The following is a 27,725-nucleotide window of genomic DNA, read 5'->3' as shown; positions in this document are numbered from 1 at the left end:
GCACCATTGCACTCCAGCCTGGGCAACAAGAGCGAAACTCCATCTCAAAAAAAAAAAAAAAACCCTCGAGGTGACTCTGATGATGCATGACATGGCTTGAGGACTGATGCCCTAAATCATAATGTAATGGTAGAAATTAATGATCTTGAGTTTTACTTTACCCTGTATAATTCTATTCCAAATCTGCATATATTAGCTGTGTAAAATTTTCTATCTTTGTTCACTGCACATTGTCCTTTTTATGGTAAATAATTCTCACAGTATTCTTTGAGGATCTCATACATGCTTGATATTTGAGTTCAGTATTTTTCTACAGAAAAATTTGAAGGTAACCTGAAATCACAGTACTTCTGGAGACCCAAAAGAATGGAACTTAGTTTTGGAATTCACCATTATGCAGGAAAGGTAAGAACTCTTAAGAATTATGACCGAGTTTCTCCTTAGCCTTTTAATGAATAATAGGATGGACATGAAAATTATGGCCCAAAATGTTTATGGATAATGATAATGTCATAGCTGTCTGTTTCCACCCCCACTGGCCCTAATTATACCCTCTGATGTCCTGTAATCCATCCTGTCCTTTGCCAGCCACTCACTATGGAGGCCAGACCCACTACAAGGCATGCGCTTCTAGCATCTATGCTGAAGAGATTAAAAGAAAAGTCTTTCTCTTAGTTTAACAATCATAAGGTTATAGTTTTTCTAGAGGAATTGTTTTTAAGTAACTAGGAAAAAACAATAAAGACACAAAACTGAAAGAATCCTTGGGTGAGATTAGCTGGCAATGGTTACCTGTTTGTTTCCTTCTTGTAACAATGCCTGAGGACCTTTGGTATAAACTGCCTTTTTCAGACTTTAGATGATTCTCTCTCTACTGCACTCTTTGTCCCTCCTCCCTTTCAAGAAGAGAAGGTGCCAGGCTGGAGGTATAGTCAGATAACTGAGCTGAGCCAGATGAATGGATTATGATGCAGTTAGAGGAAGAAATGTCTCTACATTGACAGAAACACATTCCCACAGCAGAGAAAACCTCAGATATGTTGTCCTAGACCCAGAGGATGCTCTCTTCCCTTCCTTCTGCAGAGAATGACAGGTCATTCCTTCACAATGATGTCATAAATATGGGAGGACAAAGACGATATTCAGATCAAGAAAGAATGTATCAAATGAAAAATACATAAACATAAAATTACACAGAACTTAAAGCATTCTAGTCTGCTTGGCAACCTCCATATGCCTGTCAACATTCCACAGACTTTCATCATTTTAAAAGTATACCTTAAATCATTAGAGTTATAGCCTAATGATTCTTAGCATATCATTTTCCAAATAAAGCCTGTTTAAACATTCGTTAAGAATTGCATGCACCTGTAGTCCCAGCTACTTGGGAGGCTGAGACCAGAGAATTGCTTGAACCCAGGAGGCGAAGGTTGCAGTGAGCCGAGATCGCACCACTGCACTCCGGTCTGGGCGATAGAGTGAGACTCTGTCTCAAAGATAAAAAAGAATTGCCTATAATCATTTTATCTAGTTGTTTTTAATAATTAGATTTTAACAATCTATTAGTCTGCTCGGGCTGCCATAACAAAAATATCACAGGCTGCATGACTTAAACAACAGAAATTTATTTTTTTGACAGTTTTGGAGGCTGATAGATCAAAGTGCTCTGAGTGGGGTTAGCATCTGGGAGGCCTCTCTTCCTGGCTTGAAGATGGCTGCCTTCTCAATGTGTCCCCACATGGCCTTTGCTATGTGAGCTGTGAGCATAGGGAGTGGGGAGAGATATCCCTGGTTCCTCTTCCTGCTCTTATAAGAACACAAGTCTTATTGGTGTAGGGTCTTACTCTTATACCTTATTTAACATTAATTACCTTCATAAAGGCCCTGTCTCCAAATATAGTCACAGTGAAAGTTTACATCTTCAAAATCTGAATTTTGGAAGAACACAATTTGACCCATAACAAATACTATATTGGATCATTCCACAAAAATCTTTGGATTACATTGATCTTTAAAAAGTCATAAAATTGGCCAGGCATGGTGGCTCACGCCTGTAATCCTAGCACTTTGGGAGGCCAAGGTAGGAGGATCACTGGAGCTCAGGAGTTCAAGACCACCCTGGGTAACATAGCAAGACCTCATCTCTAAACTTTTTTTTAAGTAATAACATTATTTAGAAGTGCCAGAAACGCAAAAAGCCACAGTGTATTTAAATCACACTACTACTGAGATAAAAATCTATCATGGCCAATTCAACACAGGTAGATCAATTATCATAGAAACAGGAATGCCTTTGTGGCTCAATATGCTTCCTTTATGCTGCTCCATCCCTCCAAATAGAGAAAAGAAACATACCAAATTCCTAACGTAATAAATGGGAGGAATCAAACCTCTTTGGTCATTTCAACCCAAGTAAAATCAGTGAGACACAGATGATAAGGGGCTACCTTAGTAAATGCTTGTATCCCTGTTGCTGAACATAGAGTAAGCTCATAATGAGTATCTGTTGTTGATGGTGATGATGGTGAGGAGGAGGAGGATGACAATGACATTGATTGTGATAATTATAGCACACGGTATCAACAGGTCCTCTATAATGCAAGTGGATTCTTAGCCAAAAACAGAGACACCCTTCCAACTGATATTGTGCTACTTTTGAGGTCATCCGACAACAATGTAATTAGGCAACTAGTCAACCACCCTCTGACCAAAACAGGTAAGACAATTTTCCTTACCTGGAAGTTTTCTCAAGCCCAATCAAATAGTTTCTATGTCTGTGCTTTTCACGAATTTCATCCTTAATTTTTCATGTGAATTTGTTTTTGGCACACTAAATATTCATTTGTTAATATCCTCTGCCCCAGATCATCTGAAGAAAATATAAAAATGAATATAAGTAAGCTAGTTTTTCATTAAAGATAAGTGTTTGCAGCAGTCACGCAGAAAATATGGTGGTATCCTAGCTACTCACGACAAGAGTATACTGACCTCCAGAGTTCAGACTTACCTGCGCAAATCAGGAGTGGGCAGCTTTTGGATGATTCTTTGAGGTTCCAAAAGTATGGTGGGCTCTCTTATTGATTAAAAATGGACGTATCTTTGTTCCACCCAACCATAATACATCCTTGCATTTGCTGTAAGTAGAAAAAACATAGTTTGGGTTGTTTTTCTTTACTGGAGTTTAAAATTGTTCTCTGCATTTCTTTTTTCATAGTTTTATTGAGTATAACTGAAATACAAGAAACAGCACATATTTAAACAGTAAAATTTGATAAGTTTTTGACATACATAAGCACCTGTAAAACTGTCACCGTGGGCCGGGTGCAGTGGCTCACCCTTGTAATCCCAGCACTTTGGGAGGCCGAGGCGGGCGGATCACGAGGTCAGGAGATCGAGACCATGGTGAAACCCCGTCTCTACTAAAAATACAAAAAAATTAGCCGGGCGTGGTGGCGGGCGCCTGTAGTCCCAGCTACTCGGGAGGCTGAGGCAGGAGAATGGCGTGAACCCAGGAGGTGGAGCTTGCAGTGAGCCGAGATCGCGCCACTGCACTCCAGCCTGGGCGACAGAGCGAGACTCCGTCTCAAAAAAAAAAAAAAAACTGTCTCTGTGATTAATAGTGAACATACTCATAACTCGCAAATGATGTTTCTCATGACCCTTTATAATCCTTCCCTCCAAACCTCCCTGTTCTATCACCATTTGTTGAAGAGATTGTCCTTTCCCCATTGAATTGCTTTGACACTCCTTGAAAAATCAATTGACTAATAAATAGGTCTATTTCTGGACTCTTTATTGCGTGTCATTGATATTTATCTATCTTTAGGCTAATGCACACTTCTTGACTACTGTAGCTTTCTATAAAGTCCTGAAATCAGGCAGTACAAGTTAACCTAACTTTGTTCTTATTCAGGCTTGTTTAAGTAATTATAATTTGTTTGCTTTTCCATATACATTTTAGAATGAGCTTGTCAATTTCTACCAAAAATCCTGGTTGGGTTTTGATTGGAATGCACTGAAACTATAGATCAATAATGGGAGAATTGGTATCTTGCCAATATTAAATCTTCCAATCAGCACAGTATAGCTCTCCATTTATTTAAGTCTCCCTTAATTTCTCTCAGCAACATTTTGTAGTTTTTGGTGTACAAGTTTTGCACATCCTTTGTCAAATTATCTGCTAGTGTATCACATTTTTATGTGATTATAAATGGTAATTTTTAACTGAAATTCTGGTTTTCGCCAGTATATGAAGTCTAATTGATTTTTGTATATTGATTTTTTGCCCTGCAACCTTGCTAAGCTCATTTATCAGAGTAGCTTTTTTTGTTAATTCCAGAGGATTTTCTTCACAGATGATCATGTCATCTGTGAAGAAAGAGTTTTGCCTGTTCTTTTTCAATATGTTTCCTTTTGACTTCTTTTTTCTTGGTTGCACTGGCTAGAATCACAATGCAATCTTCAGTGTTGAACACAGGACAGGTTGCAAGAGTGAATATTCTTGCCTTTTTCCTGATTTTGAGGAAAGAGTAGTTAGTCTTTTAGTCTTTCACCACTGAGTATAATGTTAACTGTAGATTTTTTTCATAGATGCCATTTATCAGGGGAGAAGTTACTTTTTTTTTTAATTCCTAATTTCCTGAATGGTTTTTTTTGTTGTTGGTTTTTCTTTTTTTGTTTTTGTTTTTTGTGTTTTTCTGAGACAGAGTCTCACACTGTTGTTGCCAACAACAACAAAAAAAACCATTCAGGAAATTAGGAATTAAAAAAAAAGTAACTTCTCCCCTGATAAATGGCATCTATGAAAAAATCTACAGTTAACATTATGCTCAGTGGTGAAAGACTAAAAGACTAACTACTCTTTCCTCAAAAATCAGGAAAAAGGCAAGAATATTCACTCTTGCAACCTGTCCTGTGTTCAACACTGAAGATTGCATTGAGAGTGCAGTGGCACAATCTCGGCTCACTGCAACATCCGCCTCCCAAGTTCAAGCGATTCTCCTACTCTAGCCTCCTGAGTAGCTGGGATTACAGGCATGCACCACCACACACAGCTAATTTTTGTATTTTTAGTAGAGATCGGGTTTCACCATGTTGGCCAAGCTGGTATCGAGCTCCTGACCTCAGGTGATCCACCCGCTTCGGCCTCCTAAGGTGCTGGGATTACAGGTGTGAGCCACTGTGCCTGGCCAATTTCCTGAGTTTTTATCAGGCATGCATATTGTATTTTGTTAAATGCTTTTTCCACATCTATTGAATAGATTACCCTTTTTTTGTTATTTTTTTAAATTGACAGCTAAAATTGTGTTTATTGTATACAAATGACATTTGGAAGTATATGTACATTGTAGAATAATGAAATCTAGCTAATTAACATATACATTACTGTATATAATTATTTGTGGTGAGAACACTTAAAATCTACTATCTTAGCAATTTTCAAGTATATAATACACTGCTATGAACTTATGCATCCTATCTAGCTGACACTTTATCCTTTGACCAACATCTCCCCAACCCACCTCTTCTCACTGCAACTACCCCAACTACTAGTAACCACCATTCCACTCTCTAGCTCTATGAAATCAACTTTTTTAGATTCCACAAATTCCATCCAGTATTTGTCTTTTTGTGACTGGCTAATTTCATTTATAGTGTCCTTCAGGTTCAACCATGTTGAATAGTATTCGTGTGTGTGTGTGTGTGTGTGTGTGTGTGTGTGTGTGTGTAGACACATTTTCTTTATCCAGTCATCCATTGATGGACACCTAGGTTGATCATATCTTGGCTTTTATGAACAATGCTGCATCTGTTAAATGGTGAGTGACTGATTTTTTAATCATTCCTGGGAAAAACCTCAAATGGTGATGATGCACTGTACTTTTTATATATTGCTGAATTCAGTTTGCAAACATGTTTTAAGAATGTTTGCATCTATATTTATGAGGAATATTGCACTATAGTTTTCTTATGCTTTATTTTGTGACTTTGGAATCACAGTAATGCTGGCCTCATAGAATAAATTGAGTAATATTGCCTTTTCTTCAATTTTCAGGAATAGTAGAATAAGTATTATTTCTTCCTAAGTTGCCTTGTAGAATTCACCAGTGAAGCCAACTGGGCCTGAAGGATGTTTTGTGAGGTTTTCAACTACAGATTCAATTTGTTTAATAAATATAAAGCTATTTGAGTTATCTGATTTTTGAGTGAGCTTTAGTAGATTGTGTTTTTTAAGAAATGTATTTCATCTACATAGTCAAATCTATTGACACAGTTGATTACAACATTTTCTTACTATCCTTTTAGTATCTGTAGATCCTGAAGTTATGTCAGCTCTCTCATAAGTGACATTGGTAATTTGTGTCTTCTCTCATTTTATTCTTGATAGATTTCCTAGACATGTATTAATTTTATTGATCTTCTCAAATGGTTTCATTGATTTTTTTTATTGGTTTTGTTTCTATTTCATTCTCTTTTTCTTTCTCGTGTATCTTTGTTGTTTTCTTTTGCTGCTTACTTTGTGTTTTATTTTGTTTCCTTTTTTTAATTTCTAAGGTAAAACTTAGATCCTTGATTTAAGAAGACATTTTTCTAATATCAGCACTTATATGGCTTATTTATAAGAGTTTATAAGGTTTCCAAATATGGTGAGATTTTTCAAATATTATTTATGGACTTCTAATTTAACTTCATAGTGTTCAGAGAGTATACTTTGTATTATTTAATCCATTTAACTTTATTGAGATATGTTTTAAGACCCATAATATTATCTGTCTTATTTTATTTTCATTTGCACTTGAAAATACTGTTTATTCTGCTGGTTGTTGGATGAAATGTTCCATAAATGTCAATTAGGTCCACTTGATTGAGAGTATTGGTCACATCTTCTGTATTCTTACTGTTTTTCTCTTTCCTGGTTCTATCATTTACTGAGAGAGGGATTTTTAAATATTTGGCTATAGCTGTCAATTTGTCTCTCTTTTTTTTCAGTTTTTGCTCGTGTATTCTTAAGCTATATTATTAGGTAAATAAACATTTAAAATTGTTATGTCTTCTTGATGGATAGACTCCTTTGTTATTATGTAATGACCCTTTTCATCCTTGGCAGTATTGTTTGTTCTGAAATCTACTTTGCCTGATATCGAGACTCCAGCTTTCTTATGATTAGTGAGTGAATGGCATATCTTTTTCCATACTCTTAATTTCAGCTTATTTTTTTTCTTTATATTCAAAGTAGGGTTTTTCTAAACAGCACATAGTTGGGTCTTGTTTTTTTTAATCCAGTCTGACAATCTCTGCCTTTCAATTGAGATGATTAGACGATTTACATTTCATGTGATTAATGATATAGTTGGATTTGACTCTTATCATCTTGCCACTTGTTTTCTATTGGTTATATTGGCTTATTTTCCCAGGCTTTACCTGAGTTCCCTCACTCCCTGCATTTCAGGCTGACACTTCTCCAGGCAGAAAGCTGGCACAATCAGAGGGCTCACCTCATTTGTCTTCCCTCTCTTACGGATCAATGTCCTTACACTGCTTGACACACAATGTGTGAAACCTGTTTTTCATTTTGTATGTCTTTTTAGTTGTTTGAGGTGCAAAGGTTAATCTAGTCGGTGTTACTTTATCTGACCCAGAAGCAAAAGTCATTACTTTTGACTTTAACAATTGCCATCCCTTTCCATATACACCAACAGCATCTATCCATCTAATTCCATGTTTTTCACCCTTATAAAATATGCAGCCAGGCTTTAAATACTATGTTGTGTTGCTTGGCTATCAGCAGAACAGTGTCTGGTTGGCCAGGGAGAAGAGAAGAACTTAATAGTCAAGTATGTATCAATAAACTCAGAACCTCAGAGATAGCAAAGACATATGGATTTTATATTCACCCAGATGTGCAAACACGTAATATATAATAATAATCATAGACAACTTTGTTATCTATTATGTGCTAGGCATCGTGCTAAGCACCTTCAATTACTCCTAATAACAACACAATAAGGAGGCACTACTTTTTTACAAATAAGACATTATGGCTTGAAAGTGTTGAGCAGCTTTCCCAAGGTTTCCCAAAGGAAAATGTTAGAGTTAGAGTTCTTCAATTCTATATTATGCTGTCTTCAAGATTCTAAAATAACCATGGCCCTTCGTATATATGACTTCACATATGACATATAGTTTAGCCATTTTTAGGGGAAAGTGCACCACAGTTACTTGCAGCTCACGTCTTTAGTTGGGTTTATCACAAGTTTGTTCATTAGGTGAACTATAAAAACCAAAATGGTTATATTTTCAGAAATTCAGGTCTATGCAAATTTTAGTTCCCGTTGATCTACATAAATAAATTTAAGCGAAATTCCTGAAACTGCCACTCTAAAGATCATCTGTTACTGTCTCTGTCCACTCTGCTGTAGTCAGTAAGTTTCACATTTGAAAAGTGAACAGGGCAGTGTGCAGGGCAAGCCTAGCATGGAAACTGTGGCACACACCCATCTCAGCCCCTCTCCTGGAGTTCGGACGGAGGGGAGGAAGCAGAGCAGAGGCCCTGCCAGGCACGTTCCCAACACGACTCCTTCCTGCACCATCTTAGGCTGGCCTTTTGCAACCATAAAGAATGGGAAAGATTTGCCGAAAACATTCAGCCTCTAGTTATCACCTAAAAGAAGGAGAGAGACAAGAAATGATCTTTCTGAATTGATACTGCATTTTGAAGATATTTTGCACATTACTATTAGGATAATAAACTCTTCGATTGTGGGTTGGTTGGTTCCTTGTGCTTGGTGGGGTGAGAGCTGTGAAAATGAACTGCATTTCAGGGGCCTTCCATGTGCCAGACATATTATCGCATTTCATCAAAACTCTGTGAGGAAATCACCATTATTCCCATTTTATGGATTCTGGGTGCAGATCAGAAACTAAGTAAATTACCCAAAGGCAATACAGTTTAAGTACTATACCTGCGATTCAAAGCCAAGTCTTTCTGGCTTCTCAGGCCATAATTTTTTCACTGCTTTGGGTTGTGTGCATTTGTGTAGTTCTTAGAATGAAGCACGTTTCTGAAAGTTAGATTGAAAAAAGCCATTGGCTCCAACCATAGTTGATTTGCTTATAACCACCTCATGCAAATTAATGATTCATATAATTTTTCAGGCCAATTTTACAGCTTAGCCTGTGTTAAAGAAAATCTCAGATGCCATTTACCACACAAAAAAATAAGAAGCAAACTGCTCCCTCAGTCATAATCATCTCAAGTCTTCCAGCAATTCAAAGGAAACCCAACATCTTGGCCTTTTCTGTTTTCCAAGCTCAAGGGTTTTTTTCTGAATTTAAAATTTGTTGTACATTTTTGCATAATTTTTTTATTCCTAAGTTCCTCCATAAATAGTTAACCAAGCATATGATTATGAATATTGCAGGATTAACAATGCTTATTTTAACATTTAAGTAAATGGGAAAAATCATCTAGCCATCTAGGATTCTAAAAGATATATTACATTTTTCTATATTCTCCTAGGTAATCTGCCACATTCTAAAACTAAAAATGTTATAAACTATCAAATGAGGACTTCAGAAAAATTAATCAACCTGGCAAAGGTAAGAAAATGCTTTTTTTCTTGGCAGTGAGTCTAAGAATCTAACCAGTATGATGGCAATATTTGTATGCTTCTCAAAGTCAACAGTTTTTTCTTAGTTTTTCTCCCTTTGATCTTGCTTTTCTGTTTGAACAGATATTTATGTTATGTTCTTGTTACTGCTAGGGGCTAAAATCATCATGCATTTCTGATATATTAATATTTCCAACTCTTCTTTTTTAGTTAGTTTTTGGGGGCAGTTTTTGTTTTTGTTTGTTTGTTTGTTTTTGAGACTGGAGTCTCACTCTGTCACCCAGGCTGGAGTGCAGTGGCATGATCTCAGCTCACTGCAACCTCTGCCTCCCAGGCTCAAGTGAGTCTCCTGCCTCAGCCTCCTGATTAGCTGGGATTACAGGCACCCACCCACACCCGGCTAACTTTTCTATTTTTAGTAGAGACGGGATTTCACCATGTTGGCCAGGCTGATCTTGAACTGCTTACCTCAAATGATCAGCCTGCCTCGGCCTCCCAAAGTGCTGGGATTACAGGCATGAGCCACCGTGCCCAGCCCTTTTTTAGCTAGTTTTAAATGTTACACTAAGACCAACTAAAAATGTACTAGTGAAAGTGAGAGATATTCACAGTCTACACAAGACCAATTAAAATTCCAATGAGACTGACAAAACAATTACCTAAAGGAAGAATATCAACATTTTGCTGTTTTACATATTTGAATGCATAAACTAAGATAGCCTGAAGGAAAATGCCACGTGCTCTCTGTAGATAATAAAGTACAATAGATACCAAAGCATCACTGTCTTCCTTGGTCTCTTTAGGGTGACATTGGAGAAGCCACACGTCATGCCAGAGAGACAACCAACATGAAAACACAAACAGTTGCATCATATTTTAGAGTAAGATAATAAACTATGATGTATTGTGCTTAGGGGTGCTGTTTAGTCTAAATGAGTTACAGATCAAAAGCCAGTAACACTAGCAAAGAGAATGTTTATTGTATTCCGTTTACTATTGTTAGATACAGGATATGTTAGCATCTACCTTCAAAATCTGCGGATTCGTTTATTTTTACATTCTACCTGTGAAATTATTGTATCCCAGGTCAATCTTAATGAAAGTCTGCACCTTGATTAAAATTTGTCCATAGAACAGAATGCATTTCCACTAGAATAAAACCTAAAAGGATTTTTACTTCAGTGCTATGATAACTACCAATTCTTCCCCATCCTGAATGATTTTAGAGTAGACAGATAGGGCAAGGCTGAGCATCCATCTCCATTTCATATCACCCTGCCTGTACAGAGTTAAAAACCTCAAAAGGAAAATGGAGCCCGTGTAGGAATGGGGTGAGGAGAAGAGTCATCAGGAAGATGCGGTAACATGCTTAAGAGAGTGTGCTTAGCATAGGATCAAGGCAACCTTCCTTCCTTGGGCAATATAGGATAAAAGAAAAAAACCAAGTACTTTTTTTTTCCTCTGTGCTCTGGATAACCCTTCCCTTATTGGTTCCAGTTCTTGTTTACCTATTCTGATAAAAACCTATTAACCATCCAATGAAAATGAAGAAAATACCACTAAAACTTGGAGGTATTACTTATCTAATTTAATGTGGAGGAGGTGGAGGAAATTAGATTAAATTTACTCTAAGTGTTCAGTGAATGTATCCAACTCTCTAGCAGAAACATAAAATTCTTTAAAAAATATATGAGTACCTTTACTAAATATTTTTTAAGTCCTAAGCTCATAGAAGATAGTATGTACTTAATCATCTTTGAGTAGTGCCTAGTACATTTATGTGCTTAATACCTGACGTTTGCTGCTGATACATTTCACTTTACATCAGAAATGCAGCACAGGTGAATCACTGAACGTATTTACAGCCAGGTTGTTTCCTTTTTTTAAGTGAGTTACCCAAGACCATTATCATACCACTGTTGCTGGCATCAAACACTGTATGTATGTTCAAACCAGATTAGTTCATGAAATCTTTTTAATCTTCAGGCTGAAGTGAGAAATGATAGAAGATAATTCCACCCAACATGAAGTGTGTTTTTAAAGCTATTTTTCATTCTGCAGAGGAGACTGAACACAGTATAACATTATGCTTTAGTCCCTCAGAAAAACCAGTACCTAAGTTGCAGGAAGCTCCTGCTCAGAGTATCACCCCTGTACCACCAGTACCTGGCAGATGTTCGCATGAGTAAAGGAATGATGACTTACAGATAAATGTAATGAAAAAGGCTCCAAAGTGACAGGCCCAGCTGTTTGAAAAGATCACATCTGAGCCTCAGTGCCCAAGAGGAAGCCATGCAAATTCAGAGCTTTGTCAGTTGCCAATTCAGCATTTGTTTTGCACTGGCTTTATGACTGTAGGCTCTTACATTTCCAACACTAAACGGGATCCAGCTGTCAATTGCTATTTGTGTCCATACGTTACCTCGCCAATAAATGTGATCCTGGTCTTTGAGATACTCGCTTTCTGGGATTCCACTTCTAGTTGATTATCCTAATATGTTATACTTACTTGTCTAGTAATTGGCTACTGTTTTAATAAGGTATTGCTATAGAACACAGTTTCATATCTACGTGAATTTTTTAAATTATCCAAAAATAAATAAGAAAATGATCAAATGAGAACTGATGAAAATATTTAATTGGATTTCACTTCGCTTATATCTACTTCTTACATATTAAACACTATTAACTTTTCTGTCCTTATTTTAAACTAAGAGATTATCCTAACAGGGATTAAGGTGTTCCCTTTTTTTTTTATTGTATTTTAAGTTCAGGGGTAAATGTGTAGTTTGGTTATATAGGTGAAGTTGTGTCATGGAGGTTTGTTGAACAGATTATTTCATCACGCAGGTATTAAGCCCAGTACCCGTTAGTTATGTTTCCTGATCCTCTCCCTCCTCCTACTCTCCACCCTCCAATAAACTCCAGTGTCTGTTGTAAAGTATTCCCTTTTTTACCGTCTATAAAGAGAGCGTTGGACAAGGAAATTAATATATAAGCAGGATTAGCAAGACTGTATAATATTATAATTTGGTAAGTTAGCCTAAGAGTATATGATTGCTTACAAACTACATCAAAAATAATTTTATCTGTTAATTAAAGTTGACTTAATGGTTTATAAGCAAACTTTTAATAGCTAAATTTCTAGTTATTGCCTCTACATTTTTGTAAGTAAATCTGTATTTTTAGAACTATACTATAAATAAAATATTCATTAAAACAGATTTTTCTCCATTTACTGTGACTAATGGGAGCATTTATAACATTCATTTTTTGAATGTTATTCTTGTAGTAAAAAGAAAGGCCTGCAAGCTCATACGTTTTTGTATGCTACATTGGGAAATTTATTTTTGTTGCATATTATAGTATTCCCTGATGGATTTGTTGTCTAAAATGGTGGTGGGCCAACCTCATTTTGTCCGTTGCATCAAACCAAATAATGAGCGTCAGGCAAGAAAATATGACAAAGAGAAAGTTCTGCTACAGCTTCGGTACACAGGAATTCTGGAAACAGCAAGAATTCGAAGGCTAGGATTCTCCCATCGGATACTTTTTGCTAACTTTATAAAGCGGTATGTGGATTTCTTTTTCAGTTTCTATTGTGCAGTTTATATAAAAATCATTGAGAAGAATTATAAGAAACATAATATGAAAAAATATGTAGAGGTCTAGGAAGGAGGCATTTTGTTCATGCAAATGATTATGTGTTGAAAAAAGAAGACAGCTATTAACTGAGGCCGAAAGACAGATGGGTGGTACCATGTGGTATAGGCAGCATGATCCAGAGGCCTGAGCTTCTGTACTGAGGAGTTGGAGAATCTGGGTTCTTGCCCTAGCTCAGCCACTTGCTATATGACTGTGGGCCTATATCACTGATTCTCAGCTGGGAGAGATTTTGCCCCTCAAGACACTTGGCAATGTCTGGAGACATTTCTGGTTGTCACATCCTGTGTGGTGGAGGGGCGCAGGGGGATGCTACTGACCTCTAGTGGGTAGAGGCCTGGGAATGCTGTTAAACAGCCATTCTACAGTTTATAGGATAGCCTCCCCACAACAAAGAATTATCCAGCCCCAAATCTCAACAGTGCTGAGGTTGAGAAACCCTGGCTTATAACCCTAACCTCACTTTACTTGCCTACCATATCTGCTATAACTACCTGATAGGATCCTTATAATGATCAAATGAGATACTGTCTCTAACGGTGATTTGGAAGATGAAACAGTTAGGTTTGTCAATTTAAAAAGCTAACATAAATTTTTTAAAAGAATAAATTGGTATAAGGAATTTTTTTTTTTTTTTTTTTGAGATGGAGTCTAGCTCTGTGGCCCAGGCTGGAGTGCAGTTGCGTGATCTCAGCTCACTGCGAGCTCTGCTTCCCGGGTTCATGCCATTCTCCTGCCTCAGCCTCCTGAGTAGCTGGGCGTACAGGCACCCGCCATCACGCCCAGCTAATTTTTTTTGTATTTTTAGTAGAGACGGGGTTTCACCGTGTTAGCCAGGATGGTCTCGATCTTCTGACCTCTTGATCCGCCCGTCTTGGCCTCCCAAAGTGCTAGGATTACAGGCATGAGCCATCATGCCCGGCCAAGGAGTTCCTTTTAATATTTGAGATTAACATAAAATAAATTGAGCTATATACTAAATATATTCTATTGAGTAATACGTTATTAGTAATATGAAGGTTCAATATCTTATACATTTAATATTTTAAATGCCCATATTTTTGATATTTTTTCAGCTCTATAATTTCTATTGGTCATTAAACATAATGAAATTTCAATTTTTAAAGATGAAGTCTATTAAAATTTTCAGGTGAAACCCAGTATTTGAGGAAGTCCCATTTATAATATTCTTCACCCTTTTTCAAAGTATATAAATTACTATTAAGAACAAAACAAAACCTTCTTTCGTGATTGCACATCAAACTTGATTTCTAATTTTCCTTCCCTCCTCCGAAAAATTTTATGCATTTTATCAGCCATTCTTTTACTTGGAGTAACCAAGACTCTTTCTAAATGTGATGAGAATTCTGATTATTTCTGCTAATTTTTTTTGTTTTTTTGAGACAGAGTCTTGCACTGTTGCCCAGGCTGGAGTGCAGTGGCGGGATCTCGGCTCACTGCAAGCTCCGCCTCCTGGGTTCACGCCATTCTTCTGCCTCAGCCTCCAGAGTAGCTGGGACTATAGGCGCCCGCCACCACACTCGGCTAATTTTTTGTACTTTTAGTAGAGATGGGGTTTCACTGTGTTAGCCAGGATGGTCTTGATCTCCTGACCTCGTGATCTGCCCACTTCGGCCTCCCAAAGTGCTGGGATTGCAGACGTGAGCCACCGTGCCTGGCCTATTTCTGCTAATTTTTATACGTTCAGCAAATTTGTGGTAGTTCTTGATTTTGTTTTTCTTTCTTTTTTCTTTTTTTTTTTTTTGTAGATGGAGTCTTGCTCTGTCACCCAGGCTGGAATGCAGTGGTGCGATCTCGGCTCACTGCAAGCTCCACTTCCTGGGTTCATGCCATTCTCCTGCCTCAGCCTCCCGAGCAGCTGGGACTACAGGCACCCACCACCACGCCCAGCTAATATTTGTATTTTTAGTAGAGACAGGGTTTCACCGTGTTAGTCAGGATGGTCTTGATCTTCTGACCTCGTGACTTGCCAGCCTCAGCCTCCAAAGTGCTGGGATTACAGGTGTGAGCCACTGAATCCGGCTGAGTTTTTTTTGAGATGGAGTCTAGTTCTGTGGCCCAGGCGGGAGTGCAGTTGTGTGATCTCAGCTCACTGCAAGCTCTGCTTAGAGACCTGGGATTATTTATTTGGAATGCTTTGAAATCAAGAAAACTCTACTACCTTTTTCATGATGGAGATCAAAATTACATAAACATATGACTTTTGTATTGGCCAATCCTTATAGTAGTTTAAGACAAACTAAAACCTCAAGTTTAGAGTCCAGAAATCTAGTTAGCAGCTAATCATCGACTTTACTTCCTACAGATCAGACACAATTTTATAACCAAAACTAAGAAATAAAAAAATGGAATTTTTTTATTGGCTAATAGGTAAATTCTCCACCCTGCTCGTGAAAGCAGGTAAACCAAAAATACTAGATACAAAGGAGTTTCAAATTTCAAATTAAAATTAAAATTTGACCTTATTATCATGCACTTCATGTTTTAGAAAAAAATGTAGATCTTTAACTTGCTTAAATAGTAATATAGATATTATGAGTGTAATATTAATATAAGTACTCTTAAACTTCAGTGATTTTTTAATGTATAAGGCACCATGCTAAGCACTGTGGGAGATACTGAATTTTAGAAGTGGCTTGATCTTCAATATTGTACAGTCCAGTTAGAATCACCAGAGCCACAGACATGGAAAGTTAACAAGCAATGTGAAGTAATAAGTGCCAAGGTCCAAGAGAATGATATACACAGTGTAAGAGTTCAAGGGAAGGAAGAGCATCTCCAGGAAGGCTGATGAGAGAGGATATCAAGAAGAGGCGTTCAGCTAATGCAGAAGGATCATTTGAGGCCAGGAGTTTGAGACCAGCCTGGGCAATGTAGCAAGACCCCATCTCTAAAAACAATTTTTTTTTTTTAATTAGCGGGGTGTGGTGGCTCATGCCTGTAGTCTTAGCTACTCAGGAGTCTGAGGCAGGAGGATCACTTGAGCCCAGGAATTCAAGGTTACAGGAGGCTATGTTCATACCACTGCACTCCAGCCTGGGTGACAGAGCAAGACCCTATCTCTAAAAAAAATGAAAAATAAAAAAATAAGAAGAAGGACTCAAACTGGGACTTGAAGGTGGGTATGGCTTGTGGAGAAAACAGGAGTTTTCTTGGTGTACAGGTTGGTGTGCCAAAAGCTAGCGGGACCTGGAATGGATTGGGTTGGTAGAGTGGGCATTGCAGTGGTGAAGTGACAGAAGATAAGATGAAAAAACAATTGGGTTAAAATTATGAAGAGAAAGCCTTGAATATCAGCCTAATCTTATAGCTTGAAAAATAACCATAGTTTTATAATATAGAGCATAATGAGAATAAAACCTATTTTCTTAATGATATTGTAGTTCAAATGTCAGAAATGAGAATAAATTCTTAAATATATTTATAATTATTGTGCTATTACAGAATAGCAAATTACTACACAATAAATAAAGACAAGGGGATAAAACTAAGTGTATAGAGAACACGTGAATAGCTGTTCTGAATACAGGAAGTTCCAGAAATAAAAGGCCAAACCTTTTCTGTGTCACTAATTTGGAAGTTGTCATCCAAATTGGCATAGACTCTTAGGAAGGCAGAACAATTATCAGAGGTTCTATGGGGGTATAAATAGAACTGCTAACACTCTGCACAGGATGCAGAATTCCCCAGACCCTTTGATCTGTTGTAGATAAATTCTTCTGTTTTATAACAAAGAAACAATCTTAAGGAAAAATATACAATATGAACTTTGCACAAGACACTGGGTTTTTACTGCAGCTATTTCAAAGGAACCCTTACACTAACAAGCCAGCCACTTAATTTGGCTCCATTTCCCCACTAAGCACCTGTACATAATGGTTTGGCTACCAGAGCTCTAATACAACTAGAACTTCCTGAAGGCAGTAGTATGGTGAAGTAGATAAGTACCATGCTTTGAAGTCAGCAAACCCAGGTTTGAATCCCAACTCTGCCACTTACTAAATCTGTGGCCTTATTCAAAGTTACTCGAGTTGTATAAGCTTCAAGCTTCAATGTCCCTTAGCTGCAAATAGGGATGATAATAACAATATCTACATTATATATGTGTTTATAAGTATTAGGTGAAATAATATATATGGATTTTATTGATAGAACCAGGTGTCATCAATACATATTAGCTATAATTATTTTTATTATTATTTTTGCCTCAGTCTCAAGCTCCCAAAATTACCTATGACCTATATGGCCTAGGGGATGCCCTCCATAAGCACATGTGGCTTACCTAAGTATTTATTTCCACAAGTCCCCGCAACAGTACATTATACATTCAGCAACCGTTTAGTTGAGGGACCCACTGTGTTCCAGTCCTTGAACTAAAAATGAGTTCAAATCTTAATTGAAAGATTAAAGGTCCAAAGATTAATGGACGAGCCCCTGACATTAAGAAACTCACAGACCTGTTATGGAAACAGGGCTTTAAAAATCTGCGTTATCATACAATGTAAAGTCAGCTGCAGGCAGCAAGGGTGTGGGTATCCTGTGTTCACTACTGTGTCTGAAGCACCTGGAAGGGTTCCCGGCAAATAAATAGTAGGTGCTCAAATATTTTTCAAATTAATGAAAGAGGACTGGGTATTTTTAATGAAAGTATAAACAAGATACTCTGAGAGCATAAAGGAAGGATGGTTTAGATTGTATTAGAAATTCTGATAAAGCAGAGAGTAATAAAAGTAATACATAAAACACACCAAAAATATTTTTACTTACAACATCAATGTAAGTTTGTTTTTTAACCTTTTGATAAAGGCTTAATTTTTTTCCTTTGAGTGCATATCTATTAATAATAGTTTATTGGCTCTTTCTTGCATAAACTGTCTGTGATCTCTCATTTATGATTTCCAGTTAACATCTCTTGGAGTGAAGCAAGATATTAAAGACACTTGTGAAACAGCCACAGGACTGAATATTTCTTGATTCTTATGATTTTCCTCAATGCTTTGTAATTGCTTCAACCATGTTTAATTTCATGGTTTTTTACAAGACTTCTTTATAAAGTCTTACCAAAATTTGATGCAGTTTTATAGAAACAATCCTCTGGCTTTCCTCACTTAGATTTCAATCTGATATTTATTTGAATAATGTCACACCAAATACAACTGGCATAAACAGGTTTGGGAGCAAACACAGCTCATCCAGTGAGAGCAAACACACACACACGGGCACACTAGTGAGAATTGCCAGCCTTGAGCCTTAAGTGTGCAGCAGACCTCAGTTGGTGTGTTTCGCACAAGAAAAGACAATTTCATTACTCCAGTTAATCTGTTAATTGAAGAGACATTGAGGAGAGTTTTCAGAATATTGAAAAAGTAGATCTTCCTTAAGGAAACTAGGAGTGAGATGAAAGGGCGCACACGCATAGTGAGTAACACATACGAAGGCATAGAAGCATGAGCAAACATGGCCCTCCAGCACAATTTTAAGTAACTTTCATGACTGGAGCTCAGAGTGCCATGGAAAATAGCAAAAAGGAGGCTGGAAAGGCAGACAGGGATATAGGGCAGAAGGGAGCTTGCATGCTAGTCATCATATGTGGCAAACAATTTAAAGCCAATGCTTTTTGGCAGGTGTAACCTTTTCCTCTCCTACATTCCCACTGCTCCCAGGCTCGCATATTTATGGTATCTGCCTAGACTTTGAAAGCACCTGATTTTGTCATCCCAGCTTAGAACTTGGGACATCCATAGAGACTTTTCGAGTCAGGAAAGGACATGATCAGATTTTCATTTAAAAAAAGATAATTCAGACAGAGCCGTGGATGGTGGCTGGGGCAGGGCAGGGGAGTGACAGTGGAGGTAACTAGTTGGGAGGCAATTGAACAAGTCTAGGTGAGAAGGGACAAGGTATTCAATTAAGGTAATGGCAGTAGGCACAGCGAGAAACAAATGGATTCCAGAGAGACTTTAAGCTTGTTAGATCCATAGAGTGAAGAATAGGGAAGAGTAGGCTGGCACACAGATTTCTAGCTCAAGTACCTTTTAAAAAGTGGTAGTATCATTCATAGAGACAGGAAATGGCGGAGGAAGGAAAAACTGATGAATGTCGCTGAGTTTAAAGTTAACCACGTGGGCATGTAGAGTAGGAAGTCATAAATAATGTGTTTAGAGTTGATATCAACAGTTAAGGTTGATGGTGTAAATTTAGGAATCACCATATACAGGAATAGTTGGAGCCAAGCATATAGACAAGATGCCTGTGGACAGAGCTTAGAAAAAAATGGAACACTGTAGAACACTAGCGTTTAAGCAACTAGTCATTAAATCATTAAATATGGGGCATGCAGGGAGACTGAGAGGGAGGAGGAGAGGCAGAGGACATTAGGTGGAAGCCTTGGAGAGAGCAAGACAGAGAGAACAGCCAATAATAGCAAGTGCTGCAGAAAAAACACAATTAGGATGGAGAAGGACCTGTTAGATTTCACCACTCCTGCATCCTATATAAGTAAATAAGAGGCCTTGTTTCTATGTGATTAAATGAGATTCTTGGAGCTGAAGAGTGATGGGAAGTGAAGAGTGAAGAGTGATGGGAAGTGAAGACGATTATTTTAAACCGTCTTTCAACTTATCAGCAAAGCTAGGGGAAGAAACAGAATCATTACAGATGAGCGAGGCTTAAAGTGTTTGCTTTGTAGCAACACACAAACGTCCATTTTGTAAATGGAGCGTGCCAGAAGAGAGAAATGAGATTGAAAATATACAGAAGAGGAGGAAGACGTGGCCTCTAGAACACAGGCGGAGGATGAAAATCTCCTTTGAAGGAGGAGGGAAAATTGATAGTGGACAAATGAATTTGTATTTGGGGAAGAAGCCTACGAATTGTGTGTCTGGTGGTATCCGGTGATATAGTAGAGAAGCTCGTCTGCTGAGAGAGGTACGGAGGGCAGGGGCTGCTGGGAGACTTGGAGAAAGCAGGACGGAATTAAGTCGCTTTTGTGAGGAAGAAGAGAGGAAAGTGGCCCGGGACACTGGTCAGGATCCAGAGCTTTCTTGGGAGCCTGGCTGAGTCAGGAATCCACACATCCACAGGGAGCTGACAGTGAAGATTTTCTCTGGCTGTGCTCTGAAGCCCGGCATGAGGACAGAGACGCAGATGATTGGCAGGTCCAGGCATGCATGTTTGCAGAGAGTGGACGACAAAGGAATGAGAGTGGGAAAGGTGCAGGGGCTGCTTAAGGTTGGCTCCTGCAATTAACCGTGAGATCCTGGCTGGCTCTGGAAGGAAGGAAAGCCAGGAGTTGGTGGACAGGCTGTGAATGCAGAGTCGCCGCTACTGGGTCACCATGCATACATGTGCGAGTTAGTCCTGAAGTGAGCAGGCCTAGTGGCTAATAGGCACTCCCTGGGGTTATTTGCACAAACAGCAAAAGTTATGGTCACTTCATTCTATACCATTCTAGGCCAGGATTCTTCTCCACGGAGCCTAACAGAAGCTACTTCATTGCAGATTTAATGAGGTGAAACTTAGCAAAGTTGAAATATGTTCATTTTAGAGGTTTAATCTCCGGACTCATTTTTAGATGAGGAAATTGATACTTAACTGTGATATGTCCAAGTATATACAGATAATGAGTCAAGGGTAAAACTCTGCTCTGCATGTCACCGCGCCACCTCAGCCGTCTACGTATCAGGGCCTGTCTTTTGAAATTCAAAACCTACCAAAATTTGCTGCTTTGTTGCACTGGACTTTCAGGCTAATCTTGCACCAATAAATTAAAAATAGTAGAGTATTAAAAATTCTGGAAATCTGTCTTTTTGCACAAGATTATTGACCAGTGTAAAGCGGATTTTCTTTCCTTAATTTATCCCCTTCCCCAATAAGCCTTGTGGTTTAACCTGAGGACCTGCTTTCAGTTCTTTCCTGCATTAGCCCTTCCTCTTTCCTTCCCTCGATTATGGATAGATTAAACCAATAGAGAAAAACTCTAGCAGGAGACATAGTGTCCCTCAAGGAAAAATAATGATGGAAGGCATGTATACAGTGATGGGAAGTTTCACTGGAATTAAGCTCCATCACCCAATTTGAAGATCACCTTCCAGAGTTTTGTTAACACTGGAATGTGAAAAATAATTCCTTCTGCTTCCTGCCACTGCAGTCCTGCACTTTGTAGTGTCCAGAGAAATGTAGCGAAAAAACAAAACTGCTAATTTTTTTTGAGTGATGGAGTTCTTGTCGGGGGAGTGCAGTGTTAAGTTTTGAAAGGTGATCACAAAGGTGAAAACACAATGCTCAAATTTATACAGCCTGGGCTGGGTTTGCATCCGTTTGGAATTTGGTCTACTCCAAAGTTGTTCTGAGGATGCCTAAAGGATTTCTCCGCATCAAGTCTGGGCATCTCTTCCTCAGCCTCTGCACTAAGTTGTTGGGGAACCACCAAGCTACAGAGATGTTGGCACTTTATGCAACACTAACCAGCCCTTTTTTCCATTCCAAGGTACTATATTCTCTGCTACAAGTCGAGCGAGGAGCCCCCCATGAGCCCTGACACCTGTGCCACCATTTTGGAAAAAGCTGGTCTCGATAACTGGGCTCTTGGAAAAACAAAAGTAATGTTTTCATGTAATTTTCAGGAAAATAAATAATTATGCTGGATTCACTGAGGATTATAACATTTTACAATGTTTGAAAGTATGGCTTTTTATGTTATAGAATCTGTAGCTTACCATAGAGGAAGTAAATTTATAAACTCATAAAGATTTCCTTTTTCATCAACATTAAAGGCTTTTGCTCCTCATAAAGATTTCTTTTAAGAAATGCAAAAGGCTGGGCAAGGTAGCTTACACCTGTAATCCCAGCACTTTGGAAGGCCAAGGTGGGAGAATGGCTTGAGCCCAGGAGTTCAAGGCTGCAGTGAGGTATGATGGCACCACTGCACTCCAGCCTATGCAACTTAAGACCCTTACTCTAAAGACAAGTTTACATTGAAATTGAAAAAAACAAATGCAAGAAAAATTTATCTTGAAGATTTATCAAAAAAGGATAAACCATAATGATTGTACTTTATTTCAGATGGTATTGAAAACAGACATATGTATTCTCTAGTTTATCACTATTAAATATAGTTAAAAAGCTGTACAGAATCATAGTGATCCAAATAAGATTCATGTTTTCCTTTTTTCCCTAATTCTCAGACCTGCTTCTATCATAAACTTGAAATTTTTCTAGAGTAAAATATTCACCACTATTACTAGACTTGCTATATGTATTGGACATTGATGTGTTTATATATTAGCTTTTAGAACCTGTGAGATCTTAGCTTATTTAATCCCTTAGAGAACAAAGTAAAAAACATAACCAATCTTGAATATGGAAGAAGGATAGGTCGCTGTTTGGAGAAAGGATGTATTGGTCTTCTCAGGTATTCTCATAGCATTACTAGACAGGGATCAGGAAATAAACAGGGTTCCATTGTGCACTGAATATATCTTAAGGGGGTATGAAATGTATCACAGGGGGAGGATAAGGAAAAGAGCCAAGCTAAAGCCAAGAGATACTCATAGATTGACCATTCAAGAATACCTACTATCAGCCACACCACAGAAGTAAACCAAAACAAACTTCCACATTTGCAAAGAAATTTATAATATTTGTGTCTTGGGTGTAGGAGATGTGGGAGAGAATTTTAACAGTGTTCAGATGAGAAATTAGCCCTGTAACAATTTAAGAGATTTAAAAAAAAAAAAAAAAAAAAAACACCTTAAACTGAGTGTCCTGTGTATTCAGTAACCCATATTTACTTTAGTGTTTAGTAAGGGGATATTTTGGGCATTAAAAATGAGTATTTTATTCACACCATTTTCTCTTAGATGATAAATTTCAAAAAGATGAATTTCATCAGACTAAAATCTCATGATTTATGGTCTGAAACACATGCCTAACTTCAAATGGAGTTTTAACTTGTAAAAAGGCCTTTTGCAGTTATAGTTCTGCATGATATTTAAGTAGCATTTTAAAGCTATTTGTATTTTTCCACTTCACCTTTTCCAACTCATTAACATGGATAGAAAGTATTAATATAGGAACATTTCTAATGTCATGCAAAAAGAAATGATGACCTTTTTAAACAGATTGAATTTTAAATGAATTGTCAACAGCAGAATGGACTAAATATATTAACATCTAGAGTCCTGTAGAAATTAAAACTGAATTAAATCAAACCTGTAACACAAACGTGTTTGCCCATGGTGCCAAGCTTTTAAGTAATGGAACACTGAGAGAATTCTATAGTCAGGGTTATCAGGTCTCATGACTCAGCCATAAAATTTGAATTTAAGTGACTTTCTTGATGGATTCAATAAACTCTTTGAGATGACTTTTATTAGGAAATTTAGCCATTAAAAGGAGAAAACAAACAAACAAACAAAACAAGCTTTTCATTTCCTTGGAGGAGGGGAGAGAAATGTTAGATGAGAATGCGCCAAGCCTTCGGGCTCCTCCCTTGCTCCAATTGATGTTGATTTTAGAATAATCAAAAGTCATCCCTCCTTTCTGCATGGCAGCCTTTGGGTCCAGTGAGAACATTGTTAATGAAATCTGCCTGGGGCCCTCTCTCTGCCTTATTCTCCTCACTGACAACACTACCAGCCCCAAGGGCAGCAACCCGCCTTGTTCATCTCTGTATCCCCAGCAGATATGTACCCGTAACAGGTCTCAATAACATTAATAAACGTTAGATGAATTAACTAATGGAACTATAATTCCGTCCTCTACTTTATAATAAGATTTGTTCAGATTTGTTTAATTTGGGAAATATAGTTGCCTTTAAAAAATAAAAAGCGTAACAATTAGCTTAGCCCAGAATATACGATGCTAGAAACTTTGCTAAAAGAGCTCAACATCCTCCACTCTTATTGTCTCATCCAACAAAGCCTAGTTACCTGTTGTAAATAAACAGCAGGGTTGTCATCTTCTGCATTTCTTCTCAAAGAAATGTTTTCTTGGCCGGGCGCAGTGGCTCACGCCTGTAATCCCAGCACTTTGGGAGGCGGAGGCGGGCGGATCACGAGGTCAGGAGATCGAGACCATCCTGGCTAACCTGGTGAAACCCCGTCTCTACTAAAAATACAAAAAAACTAGCCGGGCGTGGTGGCGGGCGCCTGTAGTCCCAGCTACTCGGAGAGGCTGAGGCAGGAGAATGGCGTGAACCCGGGAGGCGAAGCTTGCAGTGAGCCGAGATCATGCCACTGCACTCCAGCCTGGGCAACAGAGCGAGACTCCGTCTCAAAAAAAAAAAAAAAAAAGAAAAAGAAATGTTTTCTTCAAGCATAAAAATCTGTACTGTCATAGTGACATCTAGGGCAAAGAAGCAAAAGACAGTGATTTCCAAAATCTCAAGCAATTTAGAGTGTGTTCTATTCTTCAAAGCATAGCACATAACTGCTTCACATCTGTGTGCCATGGTTCTTTGTATTCTATTTTAATTTTTCAGGTGTTCCTTAAGTATTATCACGTGGAACAGTTAAATCTAATGCGAAAGGAAGCTATTGACAAGCTTATTTTGATTCAAGCTTGTGTCAGAGCATTCTTGTGTTCAAGAAGATACCAAAAAATACAGGAGAAAAGGAAAGAAAGCGCTATAATAATACAGTCAGGTAATCTCTTTGACATATTTAGATATGGTCATAAAATCAAATCTTATAATACTTCTTACAGGCAAACCTCCAATTCTTATGTAGCTTTTGTGTTTAATTCCAGACTGTGTTGCCTTGACACTTTCGTTATATTAAACCTAAGTCAAATTGTTTTAGTGATTGACACTTTTAATATTTGGATAAATGTTTTGTCTTAAATAATTTAATTTTTAACTTTTCTGTCAAGAATTAATGAAACACAATTGACCTATTGTGGAAGATGTAGCAAATGATTAATTATAGATCTCAAGAATCATATTATTATAGCTCACTGGACAATAAGAATTTTTTCTACTTTATTCCAAAGGTTACACTTGCCATAATTTTTGACAGCTTAAATCTTATTTTGTTAAAGGGCATCCATTTATTTCTCTTAACAGTAAGGAAATAATATTTATAACCGTACTTTACTTCACAAACTTTTATTAAGCTGTATTAATAGACTTTGGATTTTGCTTTCTATTTTTCCATAAGAAACAAAATTTAGATAGAGCTTGTCACAGCCTAGTATGCTCTCTTTCAAATTTTTTTGACTGGACACATAGAGAAAAAAATGTATTTTGCTTTTTAACCTGATACACACACACACTACAAGCACTATGTTCTGATATTTTTAATTCTAGTCTATTCCATTTCATTTTTAAATGCTAGATTTGGCCTACTACATCAATTTTATGATCCACTAATGGTTTGCAGCCTGCACTCTGAAGAACACTAATATCGTGGGCAGAGGAGCTGACTGACATTCAAGAGATTAACATTCCAATCCCTGTTCTGTCAATCAGCAATGAGTCATCATCATCTCTTTTTGTATTTTAAGCCTTTAACTTCTCACTGAGAAATCAAAATGCAAACTCAGTAATTTGGGCTCTAATCCTTTATCCACAATTTCAAAATTTATAAAGCTCTGATAAAAAGGTTCTTCATAGAGCCTTTGGCAGTGAAACATAGCAATGTGATGTGAGGTTATTTACAGTGCTTTACTCACCCAACTTAGTAAAAATACTCTGTTTTTCTGAAGAAATAGTCATTGATTATTGGGTGCTGCCCTGACATAGGGAATGTTACAGAATATATATTTGCTCTGTATTAACTTTCTAAAACTTAAAAAAAATTAATCTGAATTCTCAAATATATAATCTGATCATCTGAAATATATCTGGCCAAAATATATGAAACACATAGCAAAAAAAGGAAAATGAGTATTATCAAATTTTAAGCAAATGAGCACATTTTGTCATCAACTTTGCTCATCTCTATCATTTGGATTTCATTTTAGTAGTCTTCTTAGTATGAAAGTTACTTTAGTTATTATTGCTATAGCTTGCCATGTAGAAGAATCTTGTTAATGAATAGCATTTTTAAGTGAACCTGTTCTATTTGGCATTTTAACTTTATTTTCCTCTTTGACATCAGTGGTCAAAACCACCATTTCTACTCTTTAAAGTAATTTTCTTTTATTTCTTTATGATTAACACTACTACGGGCTTTGTATGTTTCAGCTGCAAGAGGACACCTTGTCAGGAAACAAAGAAAAGAAATTATTAACGTGAAAAACACAGCAGTAACAACCATTCAGACTTCTGATCAGGAATTCGACTACAAGAGAAACTTTGAAAATACGAGGTATAATGATGTTCATTCTTATACCATTGTAACGTATAGATTTTTCAGATCTGTAAGGTCATAGAATAATGTTCACAGCCTTTCTTGTACTAGCCAGTTTCCTGATACTGACACATCCAATGTCAATGAACACCCAGAGGCTACTTTTGTGTTCTCTATCCTATTTTGGAGTTATTTCTCAAAATTTTTCTTCCTTGGCTTCTACCAGATTGCTTTCTATAATTCTACTCCTAATTCTGAGTGTCCTTTGCTAATATGTCCTCCAATCCCCACATTTAAATCCTCATCCATATCTAAATGTGTCCCTGGGCCCTCTCATTCATTCCAGTGGCTTTAATAGCCAATATGCCATTGGCCCCTGTGTCATAATCACCAGCTGCCCTTTCTTCTTCTGAGCCATCATGTCTATACTTCCAGGTGCATGTTAGCAAACCACTTATTCACTTATTCAGCAGGCTTTATGCTGGGCAGTGGGGACACACAGATACGTGAAGCAAAATCCTTATCCTCAAATTTCTACAGTACTATAGAAAAAACAGGACAGACAAACACATCCCTCTTGTAAAATATGTTAACTCTGCCATAAAAATAGTCAAAGGGTACACTGGGGGCAAGGAGGAAGGAACCCTGCCTTGGTTGGTAGTGGTTAGGGAAAGGGAAAAGTATCTACATTTTGCCCAAGTGGTGAAACTTGAATTGATCAAACTGAGTACATGGTCATCCAGGGAGATAAAGATCATTCCAGCCCCAACCCTAGTCCCCTGGTTTTTAACATCAAAACTGGCCATAGAAAGGGTGAAGGAATGAAATAGAAGAAGAGGTGGCTTCCTGGCTTCCTTCTTTCCCCACACACCCACATCTACTGTTCCCTTCACACACCCCTATTCTTCTCTCCTGCCAATAGTGGTCTCATAGATGATCTCATAGATGACTTCTCTGCCACCTCTTCCCCTCACCTTCACCCACACACTCCCCGAATCCCTCAGGCCAACCTCATTTCCTTATTTGAAAAACAGAAATGTTTATCTGAAGTTTAGAGACATTTGGTGTTTTAAGTTTTTGTGTATTCTGAGACCTATATATATGCTCTTTGTCTTTGCTTGTGAGGATCCAAATGATT

The 27,725-nt window shown here is 37.7% G+C and overlaps 1 protein-coding gene across 1 annotated transcript in view; it reads left to right on the top strand.

Annotated features, from left to right (window-relative positions):
* MYO3A (myosin IIIA) overlaps window positions 1-27,725 on the top strand; it is a 282,509-nt gene that overhangs the window by 211,140 nt on the left and 43,644 nt on the right. The window contains exons 22-29 of the mRNA XM_030798007.1: window positions 317-405; window positions 2,587-2,716; window positions 9,521-9,600; window positions 10,415-10,492; window positions 12,978-13,183; window positions 21,784-21,895; window positions 24,778-24,940; window positions 26,482-26,605. Coding sequence (XP_030653867.1) covers window positions 317-405; window positions 2,587-2,716; window positions 9,521-9,600; window positions 10,415-10,492; window positions 12,978-13,183; window positions 21,784-21,895; window positions 24,778-24,940; window positions 26,482-26,605 — 982 coding nt within the window. The remainder of the gene's footprint in view (window positions 1-316; window positions 406-2,586; window positions 2,717-9,520; window positions 9,601-10,414; window positions 10,493-12,977; window positions 13,184-21,783; window positions 21,896-24,777; window positions 24,941-26,481; window positions 26,606-27,725) is intronic.

This window comes from Nomascus leucogenys, chromosome 18 (genome assembly GCF_006542625.1).
Source record: "Nomascus leucogenys isolate Asia chromosome 18, Asia_NLE_v1, whole genome shotgun sequence".
Classification (NCBI taxonomy): Eukaryota; Metazoa; Chordata; class Mammalia; order Primates; family Hylobatidae; genus Nomascus; species Nomascus leucogenys.
This window is presented reverse-complemented; position numbering and strand designations above follow the sequence as displayed.